Here is a 25322-nt window from a genome sequence, read left to right as displayed (position 1 = left end):
ATCCACGTGAACAGTAGGAGCTGGAGCGGACACCCGCTATTGAATACATAAGTGTTCATGTTGATAGCTTTTTGTTACAAGTGCTTGTTCTCGAGTTGGCTTTTTTGTGCATGGTTCACATAATATAAATGTTACTTTAAAGGTATTTTGGTAGTTACATACAATTGTTCTAGTAAGCTTTTGCAGTTACAGGCTGTGGGCTTTGGCTTTTTGTTTCTGTGATTTCACACGGTCCCCTTGTTTGGCTTGAGTCCCCAGATCCTGGCAGGAGATCCCCCAGTTCTGGAGGCTCCTTCCCACCACTATCCAGCTGGCTGATGGGGGGAAGCCCCACCCCAACAGCCACAATGTGCCTTTCCACCTCAGAAGACTTAGAAGCTTGGAAGCTTAGAAGAAGCTTGGAAACTTGGAAGGTGTGTGTGCCTTTAAATCTCAGTAGAAGCAAAGCTGAATGGGTGCAGGGCAAGCTGGCAGAGCCACATGGCTGTTCCCAGTGAGTGTGAAAAGCTGTGGGGGGAAAAGAGAAGCCAGAACAGTCTGTCCATTTGTTTTACAATTCTTTCAGAAGTCATTTGCACAGTAAAATAGATAGTAAAGATTAAACTAGAACTTTTTGTTTTTGTATAAGTCTGAAGAAGTTGGTGGAAATACAGCAGATGGTTACATTCAGCAACACCCATGAGTAAATTGCCCCAGTGAGATCACAAATGCGTGTGCTTGCAATTTTTGTTTATTTTGACTGCTCTATGTGTGTGAGAGAGAGGGGGGGAGGGAGAGAGGGAAGGGGGAGAGAGAGAGAGAGAGAGTCTTCTGGGTGCACCCTCAAAGTCCCCAGGTGTTTTCTGAATTGGGCCTGTAAGCCCTATGTACTGCCTACTCTGCTGGCCAACTGTCTCTCTGCCTGAGTTCAGCATGGTGTTAAAGACTCCTGGGCTGGTTGTTTTCAAGGACTTCGACAGTCGTGCTTTGACTACCTTGTCAGGAATGGCTCAGGATTTCATGGCCTCCTTGACAACCATGGGCCTATCTCAGCTAATAACAGGCTCCACGTGCTTTGCAGGTCACACTTTTGATATGGTGCTCTGCTATGGTAGGAAGAAGGTGATCTGAAGATAGGGAATGATCATGGACAAATTACTACCTGCTGGTGCTGAGACTTACAGGGGTATCAAGATACCAAAACTCCGTAGGGCTGGGGCACTGATTCAGATGATCTGCCACCATACCTTGATGGATCCAACTGGCCTAGAGGAAAAATTCCAGCAAGGCTCCAGGCATCATAGGAGGAGAGAGGCTTCCTAGTGTACTCATACCTCTGCTTTGGGACCAGGATCAGGACACCTGGTTAGATTACTGCAATGCGCTCTGTGAGGATGCCGTTGAAGACTATTCAGAAGTTACAGTTGTTACAGCATGCTGCATCCAGAATAATGACTGGAGTAGGTTGCAGGGACCTTATCTAGGGTTTTGTTGTTCAGTCGCACAGTTGAGTCTGACTCTTTGTGACGCCATGGACAAAGTCATGCCAGGCCCTCCTGTCTTCCACCATCCTCCGAAGTCTGCTCAAATTTGTGCTAGTTACATCAGTAACACTGTCCAGCCATCTCATCTTTTGCCGTCCCCTTCTTCTTTTGCCTTCTGTCTTCCCCAGCATCAAGGTCTTCTCCAGTGAGTGCTCCCTTCTCATTTGGTGGCCAAAGTATTTGAGCTTCAGCATCTGACCTTCCAGGGAACAGTCTGGGTTGATTTCCCTTAGGACTGACTGATTTGATCTTCTTGCAGTCCAAGGGACTCTCAAGAGTCTTCTCCGGCACCACAGCTTGAAAGCATCTATTCTTCTGAGCTTGGTCTTCCTTATGGTCCAACTCTCAGCCATACATTACTACTGGGAACACCATCGCTTTGGCTATATGGACTTTTGTTGGCAGGGTGATGTCTCTACTTTTTATTATACTGCCTAGGTTCACCATAGTTGCCCTCCCAAGGAGCAAACGTCTTTTAATTTCATGGTTACAGTCACCATCTGCAGTGATCTTGGATCCCAGAAATGTAAAGTCTGTCACTGCTTCCATGTTTTCCCCTTCCATTTGCCATGATGGGGCTGGATGCCATGATCTTAGTTTTTTTGATGTTGAGTTTCAAGCCTACTTGTGTGCTCTCCTCGTTCACCCTCAGCAAGGGGTTCTTTAGGTCCTCCTCACTTTCTGCCATTAGAGTGGTGTCGTCTGCATATCTGAGGTTGTTGATGTTTTTCCCAGCAATCTTAATTCCTGCCAGCATTTCGCATGATGTACTCTGCATATAAATTAAATAAGCAGGGTGACAATATACATCCTTGTCGAACTCTTTTTCCCAGGGCTCTTTTTCTAGTAGGAGCTCTTCTGCATATTAGGCCATGCCCCCTAATGTAGCCAATCATCCTGGAGCTTACAGTCGGCCCTGTACGAAGAGGCCTTTACGTTCTTGGAGAATTGGCTACATCAGGGGGGCATGGCCTAATATGCAGAGGAGCTCCTGCTAGAAAAAGAGCCCTGCTTTTTCCTATTCTAAACCAATCAGTTGCTCCATTTCCCGTTCTGACAGTTGCTTCTTGACCCTTATATAGGTTTCTCAGGAGACATGTGAGGTAGGCTGGTATTCCCATCTTTTTAAGGACTTGCCACAGTTTGTTGTGATCCACACAATCAAAGGCTTTAGCATAGTTAATGAAGCAGAAATAGACGTTTTTCTGATACTCCCCGGCTTTCTCATAATCCAGCAAATGTTGGCAATTTGATCTCCAGTTCCTCTACCTCTTTGAAGTCCAGCTTGAACTTCTGGTAGTTCCCAATCTACATACTGCTGAAGCCAAACTTTTAGGATCTTTAACATGACCTTGCTGGCATGTGAAATGAGTGCAATGGTGCGACAGTTTGAACATTCCTTGGCATTACCCTTCTTTGGGATTGGAATATAAACTGACCTTTTCCAATCCTGTGGCCACTGGTGCATTTTCCAAATTTGCTGACCTAATGTGTGCATCACTTTAACAGCATCATCTTTCAGTACTTTGAATAGCTCAACTGGGTTACTGTCATCTCTGCTCGCTTTGTTGCTAGTAATTCTTTCTAAGGCCCATTTGACTTTGCACTCCAGAATGTCTTGCTCGATGTCTGGAGATCTCCCAGAATTACAACTGGTTTCCAAGTTATAGAGATCAGTTCCCGTGGTGAAAATGCCCACTTTAGAAGGTAGACTATAAACAGGTGGCCAAACTGTGGTTCAGGAGCCACATGTGGTTCTTTCACACACATTGTGTGGCTCTCAAAGCCCCCCACCACCCCATCGGCCAGCTTGGAGAAGTAATTTGTCTCTTTAAATCACTTCCCCAAGCCAGCTGGCAGCTTGGAGAACACATTTAAAGTTGCTTTCTTTCACCTCTCCCTCCCAAATCTATTTTCCTTCCTTCCAGCTCTCACGTCTTGCAGCTTTCATAAATCTGACATTTATTTTATGTGGCTCTTGCATTAAGCAAGTCTGGCCACGCCTAACATAGACACTATTTCTCAAAATGGTTAAGAACTTAACGTTGTGCACATCTGAGTCGCTTCAGTGCTCTTTTCATCTAGAGCTGCTTGCGTACAGTTTTAGTTCCAGCTGTCTGCTTATGGTACGCTCAGCTATGGATTCTTCTGATCCAGCTGGACCATGTTGCTAGTTGCCAGATTCAGGGACATCCCTTTTGTTAAAAGGATCTGACTTAATATCCACTGCAGCCATCGTTGTCAGGCATTGTGGATGTCTGATTAATAAAATATCCAGTGTGACAGTAAGGCTAACAGATAAAGATAGCCAATCTGCTTTCTGGAGAAAAGTTAAAGCTTCTTTTATGTTATAATTCCCATCCTTTAAAACAACGGTGGCCAAACTGGCACAGGAGCCACACGTGACTCTTTCACACATATTCTGTGGCTCCTGAAGCCCCATCACCCCATCAGTCAGCTTGGAGCAGACATATGTCTCTTTAAATCACTTTCCAAGCCAAGCCAGATGGTGGCTCTGGCAATGCATTTAAATTTAAAGTTGCTTTCTTTCCACCTCTCCATCTCCACCCATCTATTTGCCTTCCTGCCTGCCTGCTCTCAAACATCTGACATTCATGTCTTGCGGTTCTCAAGCATCTGACATTTATTCTATGTGGCTCTCACGTTAAGCAAGTTTAGCCACCCTTGATCTACAGCATTCTACCCCACTGAGGTCCCTCCCCAACCCATACCCTGCCCTCCTCAGGCTCCAGTCCCCAAAATCTCAAGGAATTTCCCAACCCAGACCTGGTAATCTTACATACCACTCCAGTCTTGTTTCATTTGCACTGGCTTCCAAATCGGTTCTGGACCCCATTCAAAGTGCTGGTATTGATCTTTCTATGGCTTTCGGATGGTACATCTTAAAGACCACTTTCTCCCATATTAATTTATTTATAAAAGTTATACTCTGCCTTTCTGTTGTCATCAAGGCCACCAAGGGGCTAATAAATTAAAACATGCACAATAAAATCACACGTTAAAAGCCATTAAAACCAACAAAAACATTAAAACAACTAAAACCAGAGCTAAAATGCATACAAAACCGGAAAAGCAACAACTAAAACATTGGGCAGGGAAGAAGAATCATGAAATGAAGGGGGGGGGGGGAAGTCTTCACTTGCTGGTGAAAATGGGGGCAGTCAAGTCTCTCTGAGGAGTGAGTTTCACTGCCACCGCCAAGAAGGCCCTCTTCTGGGCTGCCACCAGCCTAATCTCAAAAGGTGGAGCACCCAAGGCAAAGCTTCAAATATGCTTAGAGCAAACAGGTAGGTTCATAAAGGAGTAGGTGGTCCTTCAGGTATGCGCATCCCAAACTACATAGGGTTTTAAAAGTCAACCCCAACAGCTTGAATTATGCTCAGAAACAGATTGAGAGCCAGTGTAGTAAAGATGCTAGCCTCCAGATAGGAAATAAATATACAATCACTTATGCCAGTATTTTAAGAAAGGTCCATAGCAGTCTACAATTCAGCAAACTCTGCCTGTGCCTGTTTGCTCCTAAGGCTTATGCCAAAAAGTCTTATTCAAACTGTATTCCAAATTTTGAATAAATTTCAAAAAGAGCTCCGTGCAGAAGACATTCCGTCAATGATTCATAAAGTAAGATGCTTGTGCAAAATCTTTCAAATCAGATCGGACTCCTTACCACCACTTCTAACGGAGTCCCACCGACCCGGAAATCACTCGTTTCCGATTCCTTTTTTGGAGGGGGGGACTGACTAGTCATCATCTTCCCGATTACATTTTGTTCTACTTCCAAATAAAAACCATTCTCACAGGCACTATGTCAAACAACAGAGCATCTCCAAATCTCCACCCCCAAATTTCCATGAATTTTCCAACCTAGAGCTGACAACCCTATCCCCACTAGTGGCAGAGGGGACCTGGCAACCTCACACTGAGTGTAGATGGGCAAGACTGGAGTGATATGGCCCCTACAACACACTCCAGTCAACACCCTGGCTGCTGCATTCTGAACCAACTGAAGGTTCTAAATGCTTCTCAAGGGCAACCCCATGTAGAGTGCATTGCAATAACCTAATCTTTTGCTTATTTTTCTCCCCGCCCCCCCCCCCCCACCACCACTGTTCCACTGACGCACAGAGCACAATTTCTGGGGGGCATAGAAGACTGAAGGTGAGAAGGAAAAGCAAGGAATTGCCTTCTTCTAGCACAACCTCACTCATGCTGCTTAGGATCCAAATCCAAAATTAGATCTTACAGAGCAGATCCAGAGCACTATAGCAACCTTTAAATCTACCGTGCTTTCAAAACACTGTAACCTTTTTGCACAGAAATGTAATAAATTAGCTTACATATTACAGGATGTATAGTGTATATCCTGCTTTTCTTAGCTGTATTTTTGAAACAGGGTAGAAGGTCAGTAATTTTAGAATGGCTGGGATGAGGAACTGAGTCTTAAGGTTCACCTTCTGATGCAAATGAGGGAATCCTTTTATGTGTTATGAAATCAACACAAACCCGCCCCCTCCCACCCGATCATCATGTTTGGAGATCCAACATTCCGGCCTTCCTTGCAGGCTCAAGAACTGAGAGAAGCTGTGGCCAGTTTTCCCATTCTCTTCACTAAGTTAATGTATGTTGTCAAGTCACACTTAATCCATGGGGTTTTCAAGCCAGGGGTGGTTTGTCATTGCCTTCCTATGCAAAGCAACCTCAGTCTTCCTTGGTGGTCTCCTATCCAAGTACTGACCAGTGTTCCCTCTAAGCTGAGTTAGCGTAAGTTTAGGTTTTTAGACTCCAGCTCACATATCTTTGTCTTAGCTCAGGAAGGATGGCCCCAGACCACAATAATTTTTGTAGTAGCTCACAATTTTAATGTCAGTAGCTCACACCTTTAATGCCAGTAGCTCTCAAAGTAGAATTTTTGCTCACAAGACTCTGCAGCTTAGAGGAAACATTGGTGCTGACCTGCTTAGCTTCTGAGATTTGATAATATTGGGTCAGCCTGGGATAAGCAAGAGCGTCTTGCAAACTTATTAGTACGGTTACCATTATGTCTGTAACAAGCTTTGAAACAGAGTTTGGATTCAGAATAATATGACTTGTAAATGAACGAATGGGCATCAGTACTATTCACATGCAGAATCAGGCTCCAGCATGCTCCAGTGATTGCTTCCAAGCCACCAACATCCGCCACAAGTCCTTCTCTGCATTCTAAAAACAAAGGCCTCGTTTAAATACGATGCTGTTAAGATTACCAGTTGCAACAATCTTTCGTGTAACCACCATTTTATTAAAACAAAGCTCTAAGCTGTCCACTGTGCAACTTTTGCTCACCAGAGAACCATGGCTGGGCAGGCATTAGATATACAGCTACACTGTAAAGAAGCAGTTTGAGTTAGTTGAGACACGGGGCATGTGCAAGATCATGCACACAAATGCTTTTCACCTGTAAGCATTTCATTCCAAGTAGGTCTTACTAAACCAAGACAAGTGGGGGATGAGGGAGAATTCACAGCAACTGCAGATTTCAGAAGTCCAATGTTTTCCCACCACCATTTGTGCCATGTACCCCTGTATATCAAGGACAGAGCACATACTAAAAAAAACTGAGTTGTAAACCAGGAAATCCCTAGTTCAAGTCTTACTTTTTGAGAGATGCCCAGGCCCAACAGTACAACACATACTTTGTACATTGAAGGTCCTATAATCAATCCATGACATTGCCAGTTAACTGACCAAGCAGCTGGTAATGGGAAAACTCTCTCCTACCCAAGACCATGGAGAGCTCCTACCATGACACCCTTTTAGTGCTACATTCAGCACTGCGTGTTCCCATATTGTCCAGCTTGCCAGTTAAGATCTGCTTCGCAAGCCCTGTTTCTGTGTTTCTGTGTTGAGTTGGGGCTTTTTTAATGTTGGATTTCAAATAATGTCATGTAACATTTTGCTTTCGTTATTTTCATTTTGGAAGCCACCTTGACCAGATCCCTGAAGAAAGAACATAAAAATGTTCTTAATTAATCAATTAGAATGGATTTGAAATACAGCTTCCATACAGTGCTTGATACAGGATTTTTTTCCACCTTAAGAAAAAAACCCTTTAGCAATGCCTACCCCAGGTCAAGATCCTAAAGTACATTTCCTTGGAAGTAAACAACGTTCAGTAAAGCTACACTGTAAAGAAGCAGAAATAATGTGTTGGTGGAGATCTCCAAATAAGCCACTTGGGTTGGGTCCAGACGGCTGGCTTGGGGTGGCAGCGTCCTATCCCGGAAGTGAGCCAGCATTTAGAGTAGTGCCCTGGGGCATTCAGACAATGCGCAGCCCACCACTGAATAGGGACAGGCCACAGGTGGCCCAGAGGAGTGTTCACAGCGCTCATGTGCCTTACCACCACTCCCTGAGTGCTTCCTGGCCATTCAGATGGAACGAAGTGCCTCAACAGTTTGCTACCACTTTGTATGTGGTAACTTTTTGAGGCAGTGGAAAGACAGCTAAGGATGTGGTGAGGGTGGGAGCGGGACAAGAGCCACATGTGCGTATCTGGACGCGCTTTTTGGGGGGGGGCTGGTCGTGGGACGTCCCATACTGCTCATCTGGACCCAGCCTTTCAAAGCAAGCCTCTTCGCTTATTATAATTTATTTAGAAAAAACAGGGATCTGTAATCTTTACATTTCTAGCAGCTGGAGAGGGAGCTGAATTGAGAATTGGCTCCACACCTATGGAACCAGCTCCCGGAAGAAACGCGGGCCCTGCGGGACTTTGAACAGTTCCGCAGGGCCTGCAAGACCATCCTTTTTAGGATGGCCTACATCGATTAAAGAGAGAGACTGCTAAGGAAAATAAAAACTTACCATCGGTTTAATAGCACCAGGATGTCAATTTTATTAATTTTACTAATTTTATTAACTTTAGAATTTTAATTAATTTGTTAAATTAGTTATTGCTTCGAACATTATTGTACTCAATGTATTAATTTAATGTTGTTAGCCGCCCTGAGCCTGCTTCGGCGGGGAGGGCGGGATACAAATAAAATGATTGATGAATGAATGAATGAGATAAGAATGCTGAGGAATATATGGAGGGCAAAAAGCACCGGGGGGGGGGGGGAGCAAGCAGGAAAAGATTTTAAACCTACAAGCACCAATCCCAGTCACTTCCCTATATTTAAAGAAAATTAAGGAGACAGGGTGTCATGTCACAGATCTCCATCTCTTCTAGTTGCACTATTACCATCGGAGGGGTGGCCTTCCTCACAAGTCTAACATTTATTTATTTCATTTATATCCCACTTTTCTCCCCAATGGGGACCAAAGGTGGATTACAGTTTTCTCCTCAGCCCCATTTTATTCTCACAACAATCCTGTGAGGTAAATTCGGCTGAGGGTGTGTGATAGCCTAAGATCATCCTACAAGCTTCCATGGCAGTGTGGAGATTTGAACCTGTGTCTCCCAGAACCCTGTCCAAAACTCTAACAACTGCACAGACTCTACTTTGGAATCCCCAACATACAAAAGTGAGAGAGAGAGTAAGATCTGCTAAGTATTTATTTCATTTTATTACTAGTCAAAGTTACTACTCATAATGGTATTTCTAATCATAATAGCTGCACTACAAAATAATAATTAAAAATGTGAACACCAGCTGAAGTGAAAATGCATACTTTTAAGTTTCTTCCACCACTATTTCACAATTAATTAATACAAAAGAACCAGCTAGACCCCCCCCACCAACCCCCCCCCCAGAGTAGAAAATTAAGCAAGCAGAAAGCAATAAAATGTAAAGGGACAGTAGCCCTAGGGAACCTCAATGGCATTTTTGACTATCTACCTGGAACAGTCTGACTCAACAGTTGCATTTGATGCTTTAACAAATCACAACCCAAGTCTGAAAAAAAGACAGAGAAGCAACACAGAAAACACTTCAGTGCAACAGACTGATTACAACTTTGTTTGTATTGTTTGATTGCAACTTTGCTTGGATTGTCCCTTAAGGCTGCTTCCACGCAGAGGTTATTTTGCAGCAGTCTTGTGATGTCACCCCCTAATTGTCCATTTTCTGCACAGCCTCCCCCCCCCCCAGCTTTGTTCTGATCTTTCCCAAACCTGTTTTGAGACGATCTTTTAAAAAAGATCTTGGCCAAAGTATATTTGTTCACTGTGTGGATGGGAAGGTGAGCATTTTACTTGCATTGACACTCTTTTCCTTGCTCCAGCCTTTCACAGCCATAGACTTTATCAGGCCTTTAAAAAATCAGTAATTGACATTATAATGATCTATCTTCTTATTACTCTGGATTCCCAACTTTTGTTTTTTAAAAGGAAGTTATTTGCCCTTTTAACCGTAGAGATACACCTTTTCCCTTTTTCTGCACAGTGATAAAGGCTACAGACATGAAAGCTAGGGATTTCAGAGGATCATTCAGAGTGATTATGGCACTAGAAAACCATTGCACAGTATTATTGCACAGTAGCAATTGTTACGAATTTTAAAAAGCCCTCCAAGTGGCACGGGCAGGGAGAGAACATGATGACCAAAGGAGAAAAGTGGCCACAACTCCCATGTTTCAACAGTGAATGCCCCTGCATTTGCAGCAATGACAACAGAGAAACTGAGAACTCACCATGTGAATGCAGCCTAAAACTAACTGGGCAAACAGTTATGGACTAAATAGCTAGTACGGAACTACCCCTTATAAGAGCTGCCAATACTGCAGTAGATGGATGAATATTTGGACTTAGTATGTAAGGGTATTTCATATGTTCTGTGTCCTCCCCAAATCATCCCCAGCTGTTTCCCCTTCCCCCTCAGGGTTTCATACATATGGAAATCTAACCCTGCCCATAGCCACAAAACTTATGAAATGAAGCAAGTTAAAAAGGAAGGGTAAACATCTCCTTCCTCCCCCTTCCACTCCTCAACCACAAACTCCCCTCCTAAGGCCAGCTTTTCTAGAAAAAGTTGCTGAGTTTTTGTTATATTCATTGGGCTTAATGAGTAATCGGTCCTTTAAGCTGTATGTAGGACTGATGCTTGTGGGCATTTCTCTCCTAGTACACAAGGGCACATATTAAAACCCAAACAGATGTGTCTTTTAGGAAAGAAAACAGCCTTGAAAGAGCGTGCTTGGAAACACAGAACAGACGTTAACATAGAGATTTAAACACAATTTCATATTCATGTTAAAAAAAATCGAAACACAATGATCTGGTCATACAAAAGACCATCTGAGGCAGCCCTATGATTTAAGGTGGGGTTCCTAGGGCCTCAGAGTCCTACAAGTCTTTACCAAGTCCAAGCCTTGTGCCGGACACTCACTGTGGCCCAGGTATATGTCATGCAAACCACTGCCCCTCCCTCTGCAATACAAACGTCATTAGGTAGCAAATCCTTTTCAGACTCTCAGAACAAGAGCAGTCAAAAAGGTCCTGCGGGGACAGGGTGTGATAGTGAAGAGGCCCTCGCTGCTGTGTGCTCCCCGTGTACTGGAAAAGAATTGGCCTTCCTGCACATTCTACAACCAGCCAGCCGGCAAATTCCTGCTCCGAGAAATCCTTGCGCCAAACTGCCCTCTCCCTGCCCCCAAAGCGCCACTTCAGCTGCAGCAAAACTATCAATGGTCAGCCCCCAGGAATACCACTGCAGTCACTGAGCATAACCAAAGCTTAACTTAGCCCCCCCCCCCCCCCCCGCAACACCTTCCTGCTATGTAAGAAGGGAGAGATCTAATCATAATGACAAAGGAGGCAGCCGGGGTGCAGGAAAACCAGCCCGCAATTTGCCCATGGTGGTGGTGCAAGGTAACAACTTCACTCGACGGAACAAGCAATTAGCTAAAGGACCCAGCGAGGGCAAGGAGCAAAGCTGCCTGCTGCTGGGGGCTCCTATCACAGCAGTGCTCCGGGAAGCTGCAACTGCCACAAGGCTCCAGCAACCGCACTCAGATCACCAAGTCCTTACCTCTGTGTTTTGCTACCCTGAGCCAGTTCCACCCTGCTCTGCCGATGCTTTCAATCATAACCCACAGTCCGATTGATCAGGGCACGCTGTACTTTAATAGTTAATCTGGCCCAGTCTCCAGTCAGTCCTAGGTGCTTATTAACAGGACATTGCTGCCCCCTAACTTTATGTCCTGCACCAGCACCCCTCCAGTCAGCCTGCCCTTATTGGAATAGCTTTTCTGCTAAACCGACTCTTTAGTGAATCCATTGCTTGAATCTTGGGAGGACGGCCACCTTATCAGCAGAGTCCTGAGAGACTTTTCTTAGTTGAAGAGGGCAACAACCCTAGGGCAACCAGGTGGGCTCTACCAATTGGGGAGGGACGGTGGCTCAGTGGTAGAGCATCTGCTTGGGAAGCAGAAGGTCCCAGGTTCAATCCCCGGCATCTCCAAAAAAGGGTCCAGGCAAATAGGTGTGAAAAACCTCAGCTTGAGACCCTGGAGAGCAGGGGAGAGACAGTGGCTCAGTGGTAGAGCATCTGCTTGGGAAGCAGAAGGTCCCAGGTTCAATCCCTGGCATCTCCAAAAAAGGGTCCAGGCAAATTGGTGTGAAAAACCTCAGCTTGAGACCCTGGAGAGCAGGGGAGGGACGGTGGCTCAGTGGTAGAGCATCTGCTTGGGAAGCAGAAGGTCCCAGGTTCAATCCCTGGCATCTCCAAAAAGGGTCCAGGCAAATAGGTGTGAAAAAACTCAGCTTGACTCCCTGGAAAGCTGCTTCCAATCAGGGGAGGGATGGTGGCTCAGTGGCAGAGCATCTGCTTGGCAAGCAGAAGGTCCCAGGTTCAATCCCTGGCATCTCCAAAAAAGGGTCCAGGCAAATAGGTGTGAAAAACCTCAGCTTGAGACCCTGGAGAGCAGGGGAGAGACAGTGGCTCAGTGGTAGAGCATCTGCTTGGGAAGCAGAAGGTCCCAGGTTCAATCCCCGGCATCTCCAAAAAAGGGTCCAGGCAAATAGGTGTGAAAATCCTCAGCTTGAGACCCTGGAGAGCAGGGGAGAGACGGTGGCTCAGTGGTAGAGCATCTGCTTGGGAAGCAGAAGGTCCCAGGTTCAATCCCTGGCATCTCCAAAAAAGGGTCCAGGCAAATTGGTGTGAAAAACCTCAGCTTGAGACCCTGGAGAGCAGGGGAGGGACGGTGGCTCAGTGGTAGAGCATCTGCTTGGGAAGCAGAAGGTCCCAGGTTCAATCCCTGGCATCTCCAAAAAGGGTCCAGGCAAATAGGTGTGAAAAACCTCAGCTTGACTCCCTGGAAAGCTGCTTCCAATCAGGGGAGGGATGGTGGCTCAGTGGCAGAGCATCTGCTTGGCAAGCAGAAGGTCCCAGGTTCAATCCCTGGCATCTCCAAAAAAGGGTCCAGGCAAATAGGTGTGAAAAACCTCAGCTTGAGACCCTGGAGAGCAGGGGAGAGACAGTGGCTCAGTGGTAGAGCATCTGCTTGGGAAGCAGAAGGTCCCAGGTTCAATCCCCGGCATCTCCAAAAAAGGGTCCAGGCAAATAGGTGTGAAAAACCTCAGCTTGAGACCCTGGAGAGCCACTGCCAGTCTGAGTAGACAATACTGACTTTGATGGACCAAGGCAGCTTCTGATTCAGTATAAGGCAGCTTCATATGTTCAATTCTACATACACTTACTCAGGGCTTTTTTGGTAGAAAAAGCCCAGCAGGTACTCATTTGCATTTTAGGCTACACACCCCGTCATCACTGGAAGTTACATCACCTGTTCAGTAGGTTACTTTCCGCGTATTGACACAGAACAGTGCAGCGCTGTCAGCTGTGTTTCATGGATGTATATTCTCACACAGCCCGATGAGAGGCCTTGTTTCATCCCCCCCACCCCCACCCCCAGGACGGTGGCTCAGTGGTAGAGCATCTGCTTGGGAAGCAAAAGGTCCCAGGTTCAATCCCCGACATCTCCAAAAAAAGGGTCCAGGCAAATAGGTGTGAAAAACCTCAGCTTGACTCCCTGGAAAGCTGTTTCCAATCAGGGGAGGGATGGTGGCTCAGTGGCAGGGCATCTGCTTGGGAAGCAGAAAGTCCCAGGTTCGATCCCCGGCATTTCCAAAAAAAGGGTCCAGGCAAATAGGTGTGAAAAACCTCAGCTTGAGACCCTGGAGAGCCGCTGCCAGTCTGAGAAGACAATACTGACTTTGATTCAGTATAAGGCAGCTTCATATGTTCATATGTTCAAATCTCTCTTCAACCACAGTGCTTGCTAGGTGACCTTAAGCCAGTCTTATAGGCTGCTAACAGGTAGCCAGGTCAGGGCAGCATCAAGCCAACCAGGAAGTGAGCCAGCTGGAAAAGGAGCACCTGGGAGCATCCCAATAGCCCATGGAAAAAGGACGAGCTGCGGGCATCCCAGGGAGCATCTGGAGCACTCACTCCCAGTTTGGTGAGAGCCAGTTTGGTGTAGTGGTTAAGTGCGTGGACTCTTTATCTGGGAGAAAAGGGTTTCATTCCCCACTCCTCCACTTGCACCTGCTGGCATGGCCTTGGGTCAGCCATAGCTCTGGCAGAGGTTGTCCTCGAAAGGGCAGCTGCTGTGAGAGCCCTCTCCAGCCCCACCCACCTCACAGGGTGTCTGTTGTGAGGGAAGGAGATAAAGGCGACTGTAAGCTGCTCTGAGTCTCTGATTCAGAGAGAAGGGCAGGGTATAAATCTACAATTCTTCTTCTTCCCCCCCTTCCGCAGCTCCCTGGGCAATCTCCAGGCACTTCCCAGCTGTCCAGATGGCCATGGAGGTGCTTCAGATGTGCCCCAGTGGCTCTCGGTAAGTCAGGGACAGCTTGAGGGCAGGTGAGGATGGGGACGGCAGGCAGATATCCATGTGTAGACATGCTTTTTAGATCTGCCTGCCTGCCATCCCCAGGGTGGCTTTAAATGCCTGTCTGTAAGCAGCTATAGATTCTCGGCCTAAACTACTTCGATGGTGTGGTCTCATTTGGAATACTGTGTACAATTCTGGCCACCGCACCTCAAAAAAAAGGATATTATAGCATTGGAAAAAGTGCAGAAAAGGGCAACTAGAATGATTAAAGGGTTGGAACACTTTCCCTATGAAGAAAGGTTAAAACACTTGGGGCTCTTTAGCTTGGAGAAACGTCGACTGAGGGGTGATATGAAAGAGGTTTACAAGATTATGCATGGGATAGAGAAGGTAGAGAAAGAAGTACTTTTCTCCCCTTCTCACAATACGAGAACTTGTGGGCATTCAATGAAATTGCTGAGCAGTCAGGTTAGAATGGATAAAAGGACGTACTTCTTCACCCAAAGGGTGATTCACTGCCACAGGAGGTGGTGGCGGCTGCAAGCATAGACAGCTTCAAGAGGGGAATGGATAATCATATGGAGCAGAGGTCCATAAGTGGCTATTAACCACAGGTTATTGTTGGAACTCTCTGGGGCAGTGATGCTCTGTATTCTGGTGCTTGGGGGGGGTACAGTGAAAGGGCTTCTAGCCCCACTGGTGGACCTCTTGATGACACTTGGGTTTGGGGTTTTTTGGCCACTGTGTGACACAGAGTGCTGGACTGGATGGGCCATTGGCCTGATCCAACATGGCTTCTCTTATTTTCTTATATACTTCACAGGTTTGCTGTAAAAATAAAATGGATAATTCAAAGTAGTTTGGCCTGGAGGAGGGAGAAATACACATATGACAAATGCAAAATTCAGCCATGCTGGGCAAACTCTGGTGATGCAATATCAACAGTATGAGCATAATTTTCAGAAAGGAAGTTAGTGCAGCCAGGCTACATTAGGAATAGTTTCCCACTAACACCATACATCTTAAAAATCATTCCTAATCATTAGAATATGCCTTTGCTTAGTTTTTAAAATCACAAAATCCCACAAGCCTGCAGGACACATATGAACATATGAAGCTGCCTTATACTGAATCAAAGTCAGTATTGTCTTCTCAGACTGGCAGTGGCTCTCCAGGGTCTCAAGCTGAGGTTTTTCACACCTATTTGCCTGGACTCTTTTTTGGAGATGCCAGGGATTGAACCTGGGACCTTCTCCTTCCCAAGCAGATGCTCTACCACTGAGCCACCGTCCCTTACACAGGTTTGCGCTAGTCATCACTGACCCTAGCCAACAGTGAATGTAATTCTCATGCAACCTATACAGTACTCATTATTGCAATAACTGCCTAAGGTGGAAGAGAGGAATTACATTTTTTCCAGCAACCAAGTTGGCATCTAAGTGCCAGGAAAGTGTGATTCCACCACGAGAGGGGTGTTAGCTATAGTCTTTTTTTAATACCCTATAACCACGGCCTAGTCATTGTTCTGAACAATCCACATTTTGCATTTCTCATAATTCCACAACTATGATGCAGTATAAATGTAGGATTTGGTGTCCAATACAAAAGCCTCTATCCCAAGAACATCATCCCCCCCTCCCAATTTTGTTTCCACTGGCATGTTTCTAGTTAGGGTTGCCAAGTCCAATTCAAGAAATATCTGGGGACTTTGGGGGTGGAGCCAGGAGACATTGGGGTGGAGCCAAGATCAAGGCTGTGACAAGCATAATTGAACTCCAAAGGGAGTTCTGGCCATCACATTTAAAGGGACGGTACACCTTTTCAATGCCTTCCTTCCATACGAAATAATGGATAGGAGCACCTTCTTTTGGGGCCCACAGAATTGGACCCCCTGATCCAATTTTTTTGAAACTTGGGGGGTATTTTGGGGAGAGGCACTAGATGCTATACGGAAAATTCGGTGTCTCTACCCCAAAAAACATTCCCCCCAGAGCCCCCAATAACCACGGATCAATTCTCCATGATTTTCTATGGGAATAAATCTCCATAGGGAATCATGAGTTCCCAGAAGACATTTCCCTCCCCTCCCCCTGCTTTCTGACAACCCTGAAGCGGGGGGAGGAACTCCAAACCGGGGGGATCCCCTGCCCCCACCTGGGGATTGGGAACCCTATTTCTAGTCCTTGAGACTGCAAAAATAGGCTCAGAAATGTGTTGGCAGTGCCTGATGAAATCTCAGCAAATGAAGGCCCAACATAGAAGTACGGTAGCTTCGTTTCTCTCAAAACCTGGGTGCCAAGTGACTGCATCTACATGCTTCCTCCTTAAGCAAGTTTCCTAGATGTTAACTATCACTAAGGCTAGCCATTTCCCTTGCTTAACCAGGACCTGAAGTTGATTGGGGATTAAAAGGGAACCTAGGGAGCCTTAACCATTATTAAGGTCACTGCTGACATATCTCAAAGCGGAGAGAGGAATTAACTTTAGGAAGCTAGCCGTTCTTTGCTGTCTCTAAACTGCAGTAAAGACTGAGTTAGCTATCCATCCTCGCAACCCGGAATGCAGAGGCTGCCGAGTTTCAGTTGGTCAAAAGTGCCCTCCGTAACTCTTATTTTCTTCCATATAAGCAGCAGACAACATTAAATTGTGTGAAATAAGCACATTTACTTTATTTTTTATAACTCATGCAATTTTCAAGGTTCGGCTCTTCTTGGGTTAGAGTTTGGGTTTCACTGGAGCAGAACACTCTTTTGTTTAAAACAGACCCATTTTCATGCAGGATAGATTTATGATGCAGCATGGTTCTGGCGCTTCATAGCCCATTAACTCAGACAGACTCTCTTTCCAGCAAGGATATTGCTTGCATCCCTTCTAGGCTTCCTCATACTTAGCCTGGAAGAAAAAGCAGCAGCTTTTGCCACCCCAAAACTCTTAAGGGCCTCAAACGAGGGGCAAAGATATCTTCATCCAGGGACTGCAGCCATTTGAGGAAATATATGTATAGAACATATCTTGGTTGGCTAGAAAGGCAGCCAAATCCACTTTCAAAAGCAGGGGGTCCCAGTAAAGGGTTCCAAATACCCTTAAAACCCTAATACACTCCCCCAAACTTTTGTGCCCGTATCAGTAAACCTTATATGGACCAGTTCTGCAGACACTGACTTTCCTTCTACATACAACAAAGGATTGGAGGGGGATGCAGCTCTCCTTCTTGAGTAGATCCAGAAATGAACTACTGAGGATGGTCACCTTTCTTCTCTTCCCACGATCCGGGTTTAGACTTGAGTGAGAAGCAAAGGCTTCCCACTCCCAAATAAGACATTATAGGAGGACAAAGTAAGGAAACAGGGAATCTTTAGGAGGGGGGCGCTCAGAAAAAAAGAGTGAAATGCCTTGCAGATGAGGAAGTGAATTGTGGGAGAATTACTGTTTTCTTTTGCTGCAATTCTACAGAGCTTTGAGGAAACGGATGCCAAAAGAATTCTTTCCTCTCCATGCTTGTTCAATACACTTTTATGCCAGGGTGTATTAATAACCTTAAATGGGATGTTATTTCCCTGGTCACTCCCTCAGAACAAACCTTCAGACACACCTGAGTGGCTCCATCAGGGACTGTTCTCCCAAACAGACCTTTTTGTACTGGCCAGTCCCCCTGGCAGGTTGTTCTTCTCCACAATCTGGAGAGGCCGGATGAGAATTTAAAAAACAACACCCAGACTTCTTACAGATTCAGATATCTGAGACACACAGACCAATTGAGATGCTAGAATATGTCACCCCCTGCTAGTCCAGGGAGGACATGGGATATTTGGCAAGCCGGAGCAGACGGGTTACGTTTTAGTGAGTCCTTTGGCACGGGTCGGATATTAACAGCAGACCTGCAGAAACTGAGTTCACCTCTCCCTTTGCAGCCATACACCCCAACACACCTGTTATAGCTACCTGGGAATGAACTTTCACAATGAACATATGAAGCTGCCTTCTACTGAATCAGACCCTTGGTCCATCAAAGTCAGTATTGTCTTCTCAGACTGGCAGCGGCTCTCCAGGGTGTCAAGCGGAGGTTTTTCCACACCTATTTGCCTGGACCCTTTTTTGGAGACGCTGGGGATTGAACCTGGGACCTTCTGCATCCCGAGCAGATGCTCTACCACTGAGCCACCGTCCCTCCCCTGCTCTCCAGGGTCTCAAGCTGAGGATTTTCACCCCTACTTGCCTGGACCCTTTTCGGAGATGCCGGGGATTGAACCTGGGACCTTCTGCTTCCCGAGCAGATGCTCTACCACTGAGCCACCGTCCCTCCCCTAACGTTCCCTTCCTTCTGCCCCTGCCCCCTAATGCAGCGACAAACCAACTGCAACTGTAAGTAACATCTCCCCACCTTAAAACCCTGCTGGTGGTATCCTCAAAGGGAGCCCAAGTGTTATAGACGCCGGAATTATTAAGGCAAGGACGGTGGAGGGACGGTGGCTCAGTGATAGAGCATCTGCTTGGGAAGCAGAAGGTCCCAGGTTCAATCCCCGGCACCTCCAAAAAAGGGTCCAGGCAAATAGGTGTGAAAAACCTCAGCTTGAGACCCTGGAGAGCCGCTGCCAGCCTGAGAAGACAATACTGACTTTGATGGACCAAAGGTCTGATTCAGTATAAGGCAGCTTCATATGTTCATATGTTCAAGGGATGAGATGAGATGAATTGGGGTCTTCTAAAGAGCATCCTCCCTGGCTGCACAGGCGTGTGCCAATAAGCCAGGCGTGTATTTCTTAGCAGCCCTCAATCGCCTCTGTTAGTGTGAGATGGTGTCTGCTGTGCCGGAGGCCCTTTTGGAAATTGGCGAGGGGGAGGCAACGCGAAAGGCACAAGCAAGCCCCTTTCGCACCTAGCCCGAACCTGCGCGAATCGGCGCTGGCGAGCTCCAACAGGGGGCCGGCGACTGAGACTCTGTTGCACGGCGGAGAACGCATGCGGACCTCCGGGCAACACGCCCCGCTGCCATAAGCGGCGCCCGGCGCGCTACAGTTTGCGCAGCGCTATTCCGCGGGAAGGGGGGGAGAGCGCGCGGCGCCTTCTGCAGTCCGTGCGCCGCCGAGCATGTCGCCGTTCCGTGCCTCCGCGGCCGGCGTGCACGCAGGTAAGGCGAGTCGGCGGCTCAAGGTGAATGCGAGGAGGGGGAAGCGGAGATCGTGCCGGGGAGGGGGGGGGGGGAGGCCAATAAGTGCCAACCGGCTAAGAGACCCCGTGACGTTTGGGGCTCCCCACCGCAGACCCACGAACGCCCCCCCTTTGCCAGGCGCTCCGGGCTGCCACCACTACCCCCCCTCCCCATAGCCCCCTCCTCTTACCTCCCGGCGCCAGCAGAAGCGCAGAGGCAAGAGGCAGGAGAAGAAGTATTTCCCCCAGCGCAGCAAGGAAGCGAAACACCAGCTCAGGCGCGTCATCGCTGCCCCCCCCTCGGCCGCTTTGCCCCCAAAGTGGGGCTCCTCGGCGACGCGCCAGGGGGTGGCGGGAGTCGCTGGCGCAGCGCCGTCGCCTCCTTTCTCTGCAGAGCCGGGCGCCTTCCCCTGGAGAGGAGACGAGAGGAGAGGGCTGCGGCGGCGGCGGACCCTCGGCTCGCCGAATCCCCGCAGCAGTGACCCCCGCCGCACGCGGCTTCCCGACCTGCTGAGCGCTGGCGGCGGCGGCGACACCGCCTCCCCGGCCGGCAGCGCGCTCTCTCCAGCCCCGCAGTGCGCGGGTGGGCGCAGAGCAGACGCTGCGCTGGATCGCCGCCTGCCTGCCTGCCTTCCTTCCAGCCGGCCCGCCGACAGGGGGAGCGCTCCGGGAGAGCCGCGGGGAGGCGACGGGCGCGCACGTGCCGCAGACGCCGCCCCGCGGACCTGCCCTCGCGCCCGGCCGGCCCGAGGCTCCCTCCCCCCGCGGCTCTCTCAAGGGCGCGCCTTCTCGCTTTCGCTCCCGGGGCAGCGGCTCTTCGCGGCGGCCCTTGCGACCGCAGCTCCGGCCGGGGGGGCTTTGGCGCAACCGGTTAGCAGGACGTCGCCGCCAAAGGCCGCGTAGTCGGTCCCCCGCCGTCGTCTAATCAATCGCTTTGGCACCGGCGTCGTCTTGAGGTTCCTACTAGCAGGCGGGCGTTCAGCTGGATGTTCCTAGTAGGCGGGCCGTTAGTACCTGCGGGAAGGGTACTGTGGAGGGCCAGGCGGAAAGGGTCAGCCTGGGAGTTTAGTCAAGAGAGCCGGTTTGGCGTAGTGGTGAAGTGTGCGGGCTCCTCGCTGGGAGAACCCGGGTTGATTCCCCACTCCTCCGCTTGCACCTGCTGGAACGGCCTTGGGTCAGCCAAAGCTATCTTATCTCAGAGAACAGGGTTTGATTCCCCAATCCTCCACTTCCACCTGCTGGAACAGCCTTGGGTCAGCCAGAGCTATCTTACCTAAGAGAACAGGGTTTGATTCCCCAATCCTCCACTTGCACCTGCTGGAACGGCCTTGGGTCAGCCAGAGCTATCTTACCTAAGAGAACAGGGTTTGATTCCCCAATCCTCCACTTGCACCTGCTGGAACGGCCTTGGGTCACCCAGAGCTATCTTATCTAAGAGAACAGGGTTTGATTCCCCACTCCTCCGCTTGCACCTGCTGGAACGGCCTTGGGTCACCCAGAGCTATCTTATCTAAGAGAACAGTGTTTGATTCCCCAATCCTCCACTTGCACCTGCTGGAACAGCCTTGGGTCAGCCAAAGCTATCTTATCTAAGAGAACAGGGTTTGATTCCCCACTCCTCCACTTGCACCTACTGGAACGGCCTTGGGTCAGCCAAAGCTATCTTATCTAAGAGAACAGGGTTTGATTCCCCAATCCTCCACTTGCACCTACTGGAACGGCCTTGGGTCAGCCAGAGCTATCTTATCTAAGAGAACAGGGTTTGATTCCCCACTCCTCCGCTTGCACCTGCTGGAACGGCCTTGGGTCAGCCAGAGCTATCTTATCGAAGAGAACAGGGTTTGATTCCCCAATCCTCCACTTGCACCGGCTGGAACGGCCTTGGGTCAGCCAGAGCTATCTTATCTAAGAGAACAGGGTTTGATTCCCCAATCCTCCACTTGCAGCTACTGGAACGGCCTTGGGTCACCCAGAGCTATCTTATCTAAGAGAACAGGGTTTGATTCCCCAATCCTCCACTTGCGCCTGCTGGAACGGCCTTGGGTCAGCCAGAGCTATCTTATCTAAGAGAACAGGGTTTGATTCCCCACTCCTCCGCTTGCACCGGCTGGAACGGCCTTGGGTCAGCCAGAGCTATCTTATCGAAGAGAACAGGGTTTGATTCCCCAATCCTCCACTTGCACCGGCTGGAACGGCCTTGGGTCAGCCAGAGCTATCTTATCTAAGAGAACAGGGTTTGATTCCCCAATCCTCCACTTGCAGCTACTGGAACGGCCTTGGGTCACCCAGAGCTATCTTATCTAAGAGAACAGGGTTTGATTCCCCAATCCTCCACTTGCGCCTGCTGGAACGGCCTTGGGTCAGCCAGAGCTATCTTATCTAAGAGAACAGGGTTTGATTCCCCAATCCTCCACTTGCACCTGCTGGAACAGCCTTGGGTCAGCCAAAGCTATCTTATCTAAGAGAACAGGGTTTGATTCCCCACTCCTCCACTTGCACCTACTGGAACGGCCTTGGGTCAGCCAAAGCTATCTTATCTAAGAGAACAGGGTTTGATTCCCCAATCCTCCACTTGCACCTACTGGAACGGCCTTGGGTCAGCCAGAGCTATCTTATCTAAGAGAACAGGGTTTGATTCCCCACTCCTCCGCTTGCACCTGCTGGAACGGCCTTGGGTCAGCCAGAGCTATCTTATCGAAGAGAACAGGGTTTGATTCCCCAATCCTCCACTTGCACCGGCTGGAACGGCCTTGGGTCAGCCAGAGCTATCTTATCTAAGAGAACAGGGTTTGATTCCCCAATCCTCCACTTGCAGCTACTGGAACGGCCTTGGGTCACCCAGAGCTATCTTATCTAAGAGAACAGGGTTTGATTCCCCAATCCTCCACTTGCGCCTGCTGGAACGGCCTTGGGTCAGCCAGAGCTATCTTATCTAAGAGAACAGGGTTTGATTCCCCACTCCTCCGCTTGCACCGGCTGGAACGGCCTTGGGTCAGCCAGAGCTATCTTATCGAAGAGAACAGGGTTTGATTCCCCAATCCTCCACTTGCACCGGCTGGAACGGCCTTGGGTCAGCCAGAGCTATCTTATCTAAGAGAACAGGGTTTGATTCCCCAATCCTCCACTTGCAGCTACTGGAACGGCCTTGGGTCACCCAGAGCTATCTTATCTAAGAGAACAGGGTTTGATTCCCCAATCCTCCACTTGCGCCTGCTGGAACGGCCTTGGGTCAGCCAGAGCTATCTTATCTAAGAGAACAGGGTTTGATTCCCCAATCCTCCACTTGCACCTGCTGGAACAGCCTTGGGTCAGCCAAAGCTATCTTATCTAAGAGAACAAGGTTTGATTCCCCAATCCTCCACCTGCACCTGCTGGAACGGCCTTGGGTCAGCCAGAGCTATCTTATCTAAGAGAACAGGGTTTGATTCCCCAATCCTCCACTTACACCTGCTGGAACTGCCTTGGGTCAGCCAGAGCTATCTTATCGAAGAGAACAGGGTTTGATTCCCCAATCCTCCACTTGCACCTGCTGGAACGGCCTTGGGTCAGCCAGAGCAATCTTATCTAAGAGAACAGGGTTTGATTCCCCACTCCTCCACTTGCACCTGCTGGAACGGCCTTGGGTCACCCAGAGCTATCTTATCTAAGAGAACAGGGTTTGATTCCCCACTCCTCCACTTGCACCTGCTGGAACGGCCTTGGGTCAGCCAGAGCAATCTTATCTAAGAGAACAGGGTTTGATTCCCCAATCCTCCACTTGCACCTGCTGGAACGGCCTTGGGTCACCCAGAGCTATCTTATCTAAGAGAACAGGGTTTGATTCCCCAATCCTCCACTTGCACCTGCTGGAACGGCCTTGGGTCAGCCAGAGCTATCTTATCTAAGAGAACAGGGTTTGATTCCCCAATCCTCCACTTGCACCTGCTGGAACGGCCTTGGGTCAGCCAGAGCTATCTTATCTAAGAGAACAGGGTTTGATTCCCCAATCCTCCACTTGCACCTGCTGGAACGGCCTTGGGTCACCCAGAGCTATCTTATCTAAGAGAACCAGGTTTGATTCCCCAATCCTCCACTTACACCTGCTGGAACTGCCTTGGGTCAGCCAGAGCTATCTTATCTGGGAGAACTGGGTTTGATTCCCCAATCCTCCACTTGCACCTGCTGGAATGGCCTTGGGTCAGCCATAGCTCTGGCAGAGGTTGTCCTTGAAAGGGAGGACTCTTATCTGGGAGAACCGGGTTTGATTCCCCACTCCTGCACTTGCACCTGCTGGCATGTCCTTGGGTCAGCCATAGCTCTGGCAGAGGTTGTCCTTGAAAGGGCAGCTGCTGTGAGAGCCCTCTCCAGCCCCACCCACCTCGCAAGGTGTCTGTTGTGGGGGAGGAAGGGAAAGGAGATTGTGAGCTGCTCTGGGCCTCTGTGCTTGAAAGGGCAGCTGCTGTGAGAGCCTTCTCCAGCCCCACCCACCTCGCAAGGTGTCTGTTGTGGGGGAGGAAGGGAAAGGAGATTGTGAGCTGCTCTGAGCCTCTGTGCTTGAAAGGGCAGCTGCTGTGAGAGCCCTCTCCAGCCCCACCCACCTCGCAAGGTGTCTGTTGTGAGGGAGGAAGGGAAAGGAGATTGTGAGCTGCTCTGAGCCTCTGTGCTTGAAAGGGCAGCTGCTGTGAGAGCCTTCTCCAGCCCCACCCACCTCGCAAGGTGTCTGTTGCGGGGGAGGAAGGGAAAGGAGATTGTGAGCTGCTCTGAGCCTCTGTGCTTGAAAGGGCAGCTTCTGTGAGAGCCCTCTCAGCCCCACCCACCTCACAGGGCGTCTGTTGTGGGGGAGGAAGGGAAAGGAGATTGTGAGCCGCTCTGAGACTCTTCGGAGTGGAGGGCGGGATAGAAATCCAATATCTTCTTCTAATAGGAGGTGTGCCTGGGAAGTGGGGGGGAAAGACTTGCAGGGAGTGTGTACAGCACAGGGGGAGGTAGAATTCTGCAAAGAAGGAAGTAAGGCAGGTTGGCTCTTTTTTAAAAAAATAAAAAAATGAAGTAAATTGTGGTCCATCTTTCTTGAAGAGCTATGCAAGGGAGAAATGGTCCAGTCCTGCTTTGTGCAAGAGCTGAGTCCCATTTGAATGAAGTGGGATTCTGAGTAAAGAGGCATAGAATCAAGCTATGGATGAGCCCCAGCACAACTCTGGGGTCACATCCGCAACGTGACGAGAGATCCTGCTACTGGAACCAAGTCAGCAGCAGGAGAAGCATGCAGGTACCCTGACCTAACGTTGTTGCTGCCCGTACACACTGGACAGTAAGAACCGGATGCATACCTAATCGCTGAGAATGGTCTGTGAACACACACCTTAAAAGTTACCGGATCACAAAGTAGACCAGACTTCGTGAACAGAACTCCCTGCATCCCAAAGAGCTATTTGTTTACTGACATCTAGCAAGGGAATTGCTTGACCTGGATGGCCAAGGCTATGCCTGATCTTGTAAGCTCTCAGAAGCGGCATAGGACTGGTCCTGGTTACAGTTTGGATGGGTTAGGAAGGACCAAGGAAGGACTGGCTGCTACATGGAGGCAGGCAACAGCAAGCAACCTTTGACAGTCTCTTGCCATGAAAACCCTCCAGGATTGCTGTACGTCTGCTGTAACTTAAAGGTACCTCCATCACCAACAAAGGCTCATTGAACATGAGTGCAGCATGCTTCCTACTGGCTGCACAATATCCAGTGACTTCCCAGCAGTCGAGCAGCTTCATTTCACAACAAACGTTTTCAGTAACCCATTCAGTTCAGAAGGAGTTATCCAAGTTTTCACCTAATGGAACCTGCGGGATGAGGACCAACCACCAATCGTTCAGAAGGCTCATTGAAAGCATATGTTAATTT

At 48.7% G+C, this 25322-nt stretch overlaps 1 protein-coding gene across 1 annotated transcript in view; it reads right to left on the bottom strand.

The window, feature by feature from the left end:
- Nucleotides 1-19739, bottom strand: part of TNS1 (tensin 1) — a 494447-nt gene extending 474708 nt beyond the window's left edge. Inside the window, exon 1 of the mRNA XM_060261061.1 lies at nucleotides 19640-19739. Coding sequence (XP_060117044.1) covers nucleotides 19640-19735 — 96 coding nt within the window. The 5' untranslated portion in view covers nucleotides 19736-19739. The remainder of the gene's footprint in view (nucleotides 1-19639) is intronic.
- Nucleotides 19740-25322: the final 5583 nt, after the last annotated feature.

This window comes from Heteronotia binoei, chromosome 21, assembly GCF_032191835.1.
Source record: "Heteronotia binoei isolate CCM8104 ecotype False Entrance Well chromosome 21, APGP_CSIRO_Hbin_v1, whole genome shotgun sequence".
Lineage (NCBI taxonomy): Eukaryota > Metazoa > Chordata > Lepidosauria > Squamata > Gekkonidae > Heteronotia > Heteronotia binoei.
This window is presented reverse-complemented; position numbering and strand designations above follow the sequence as displayed.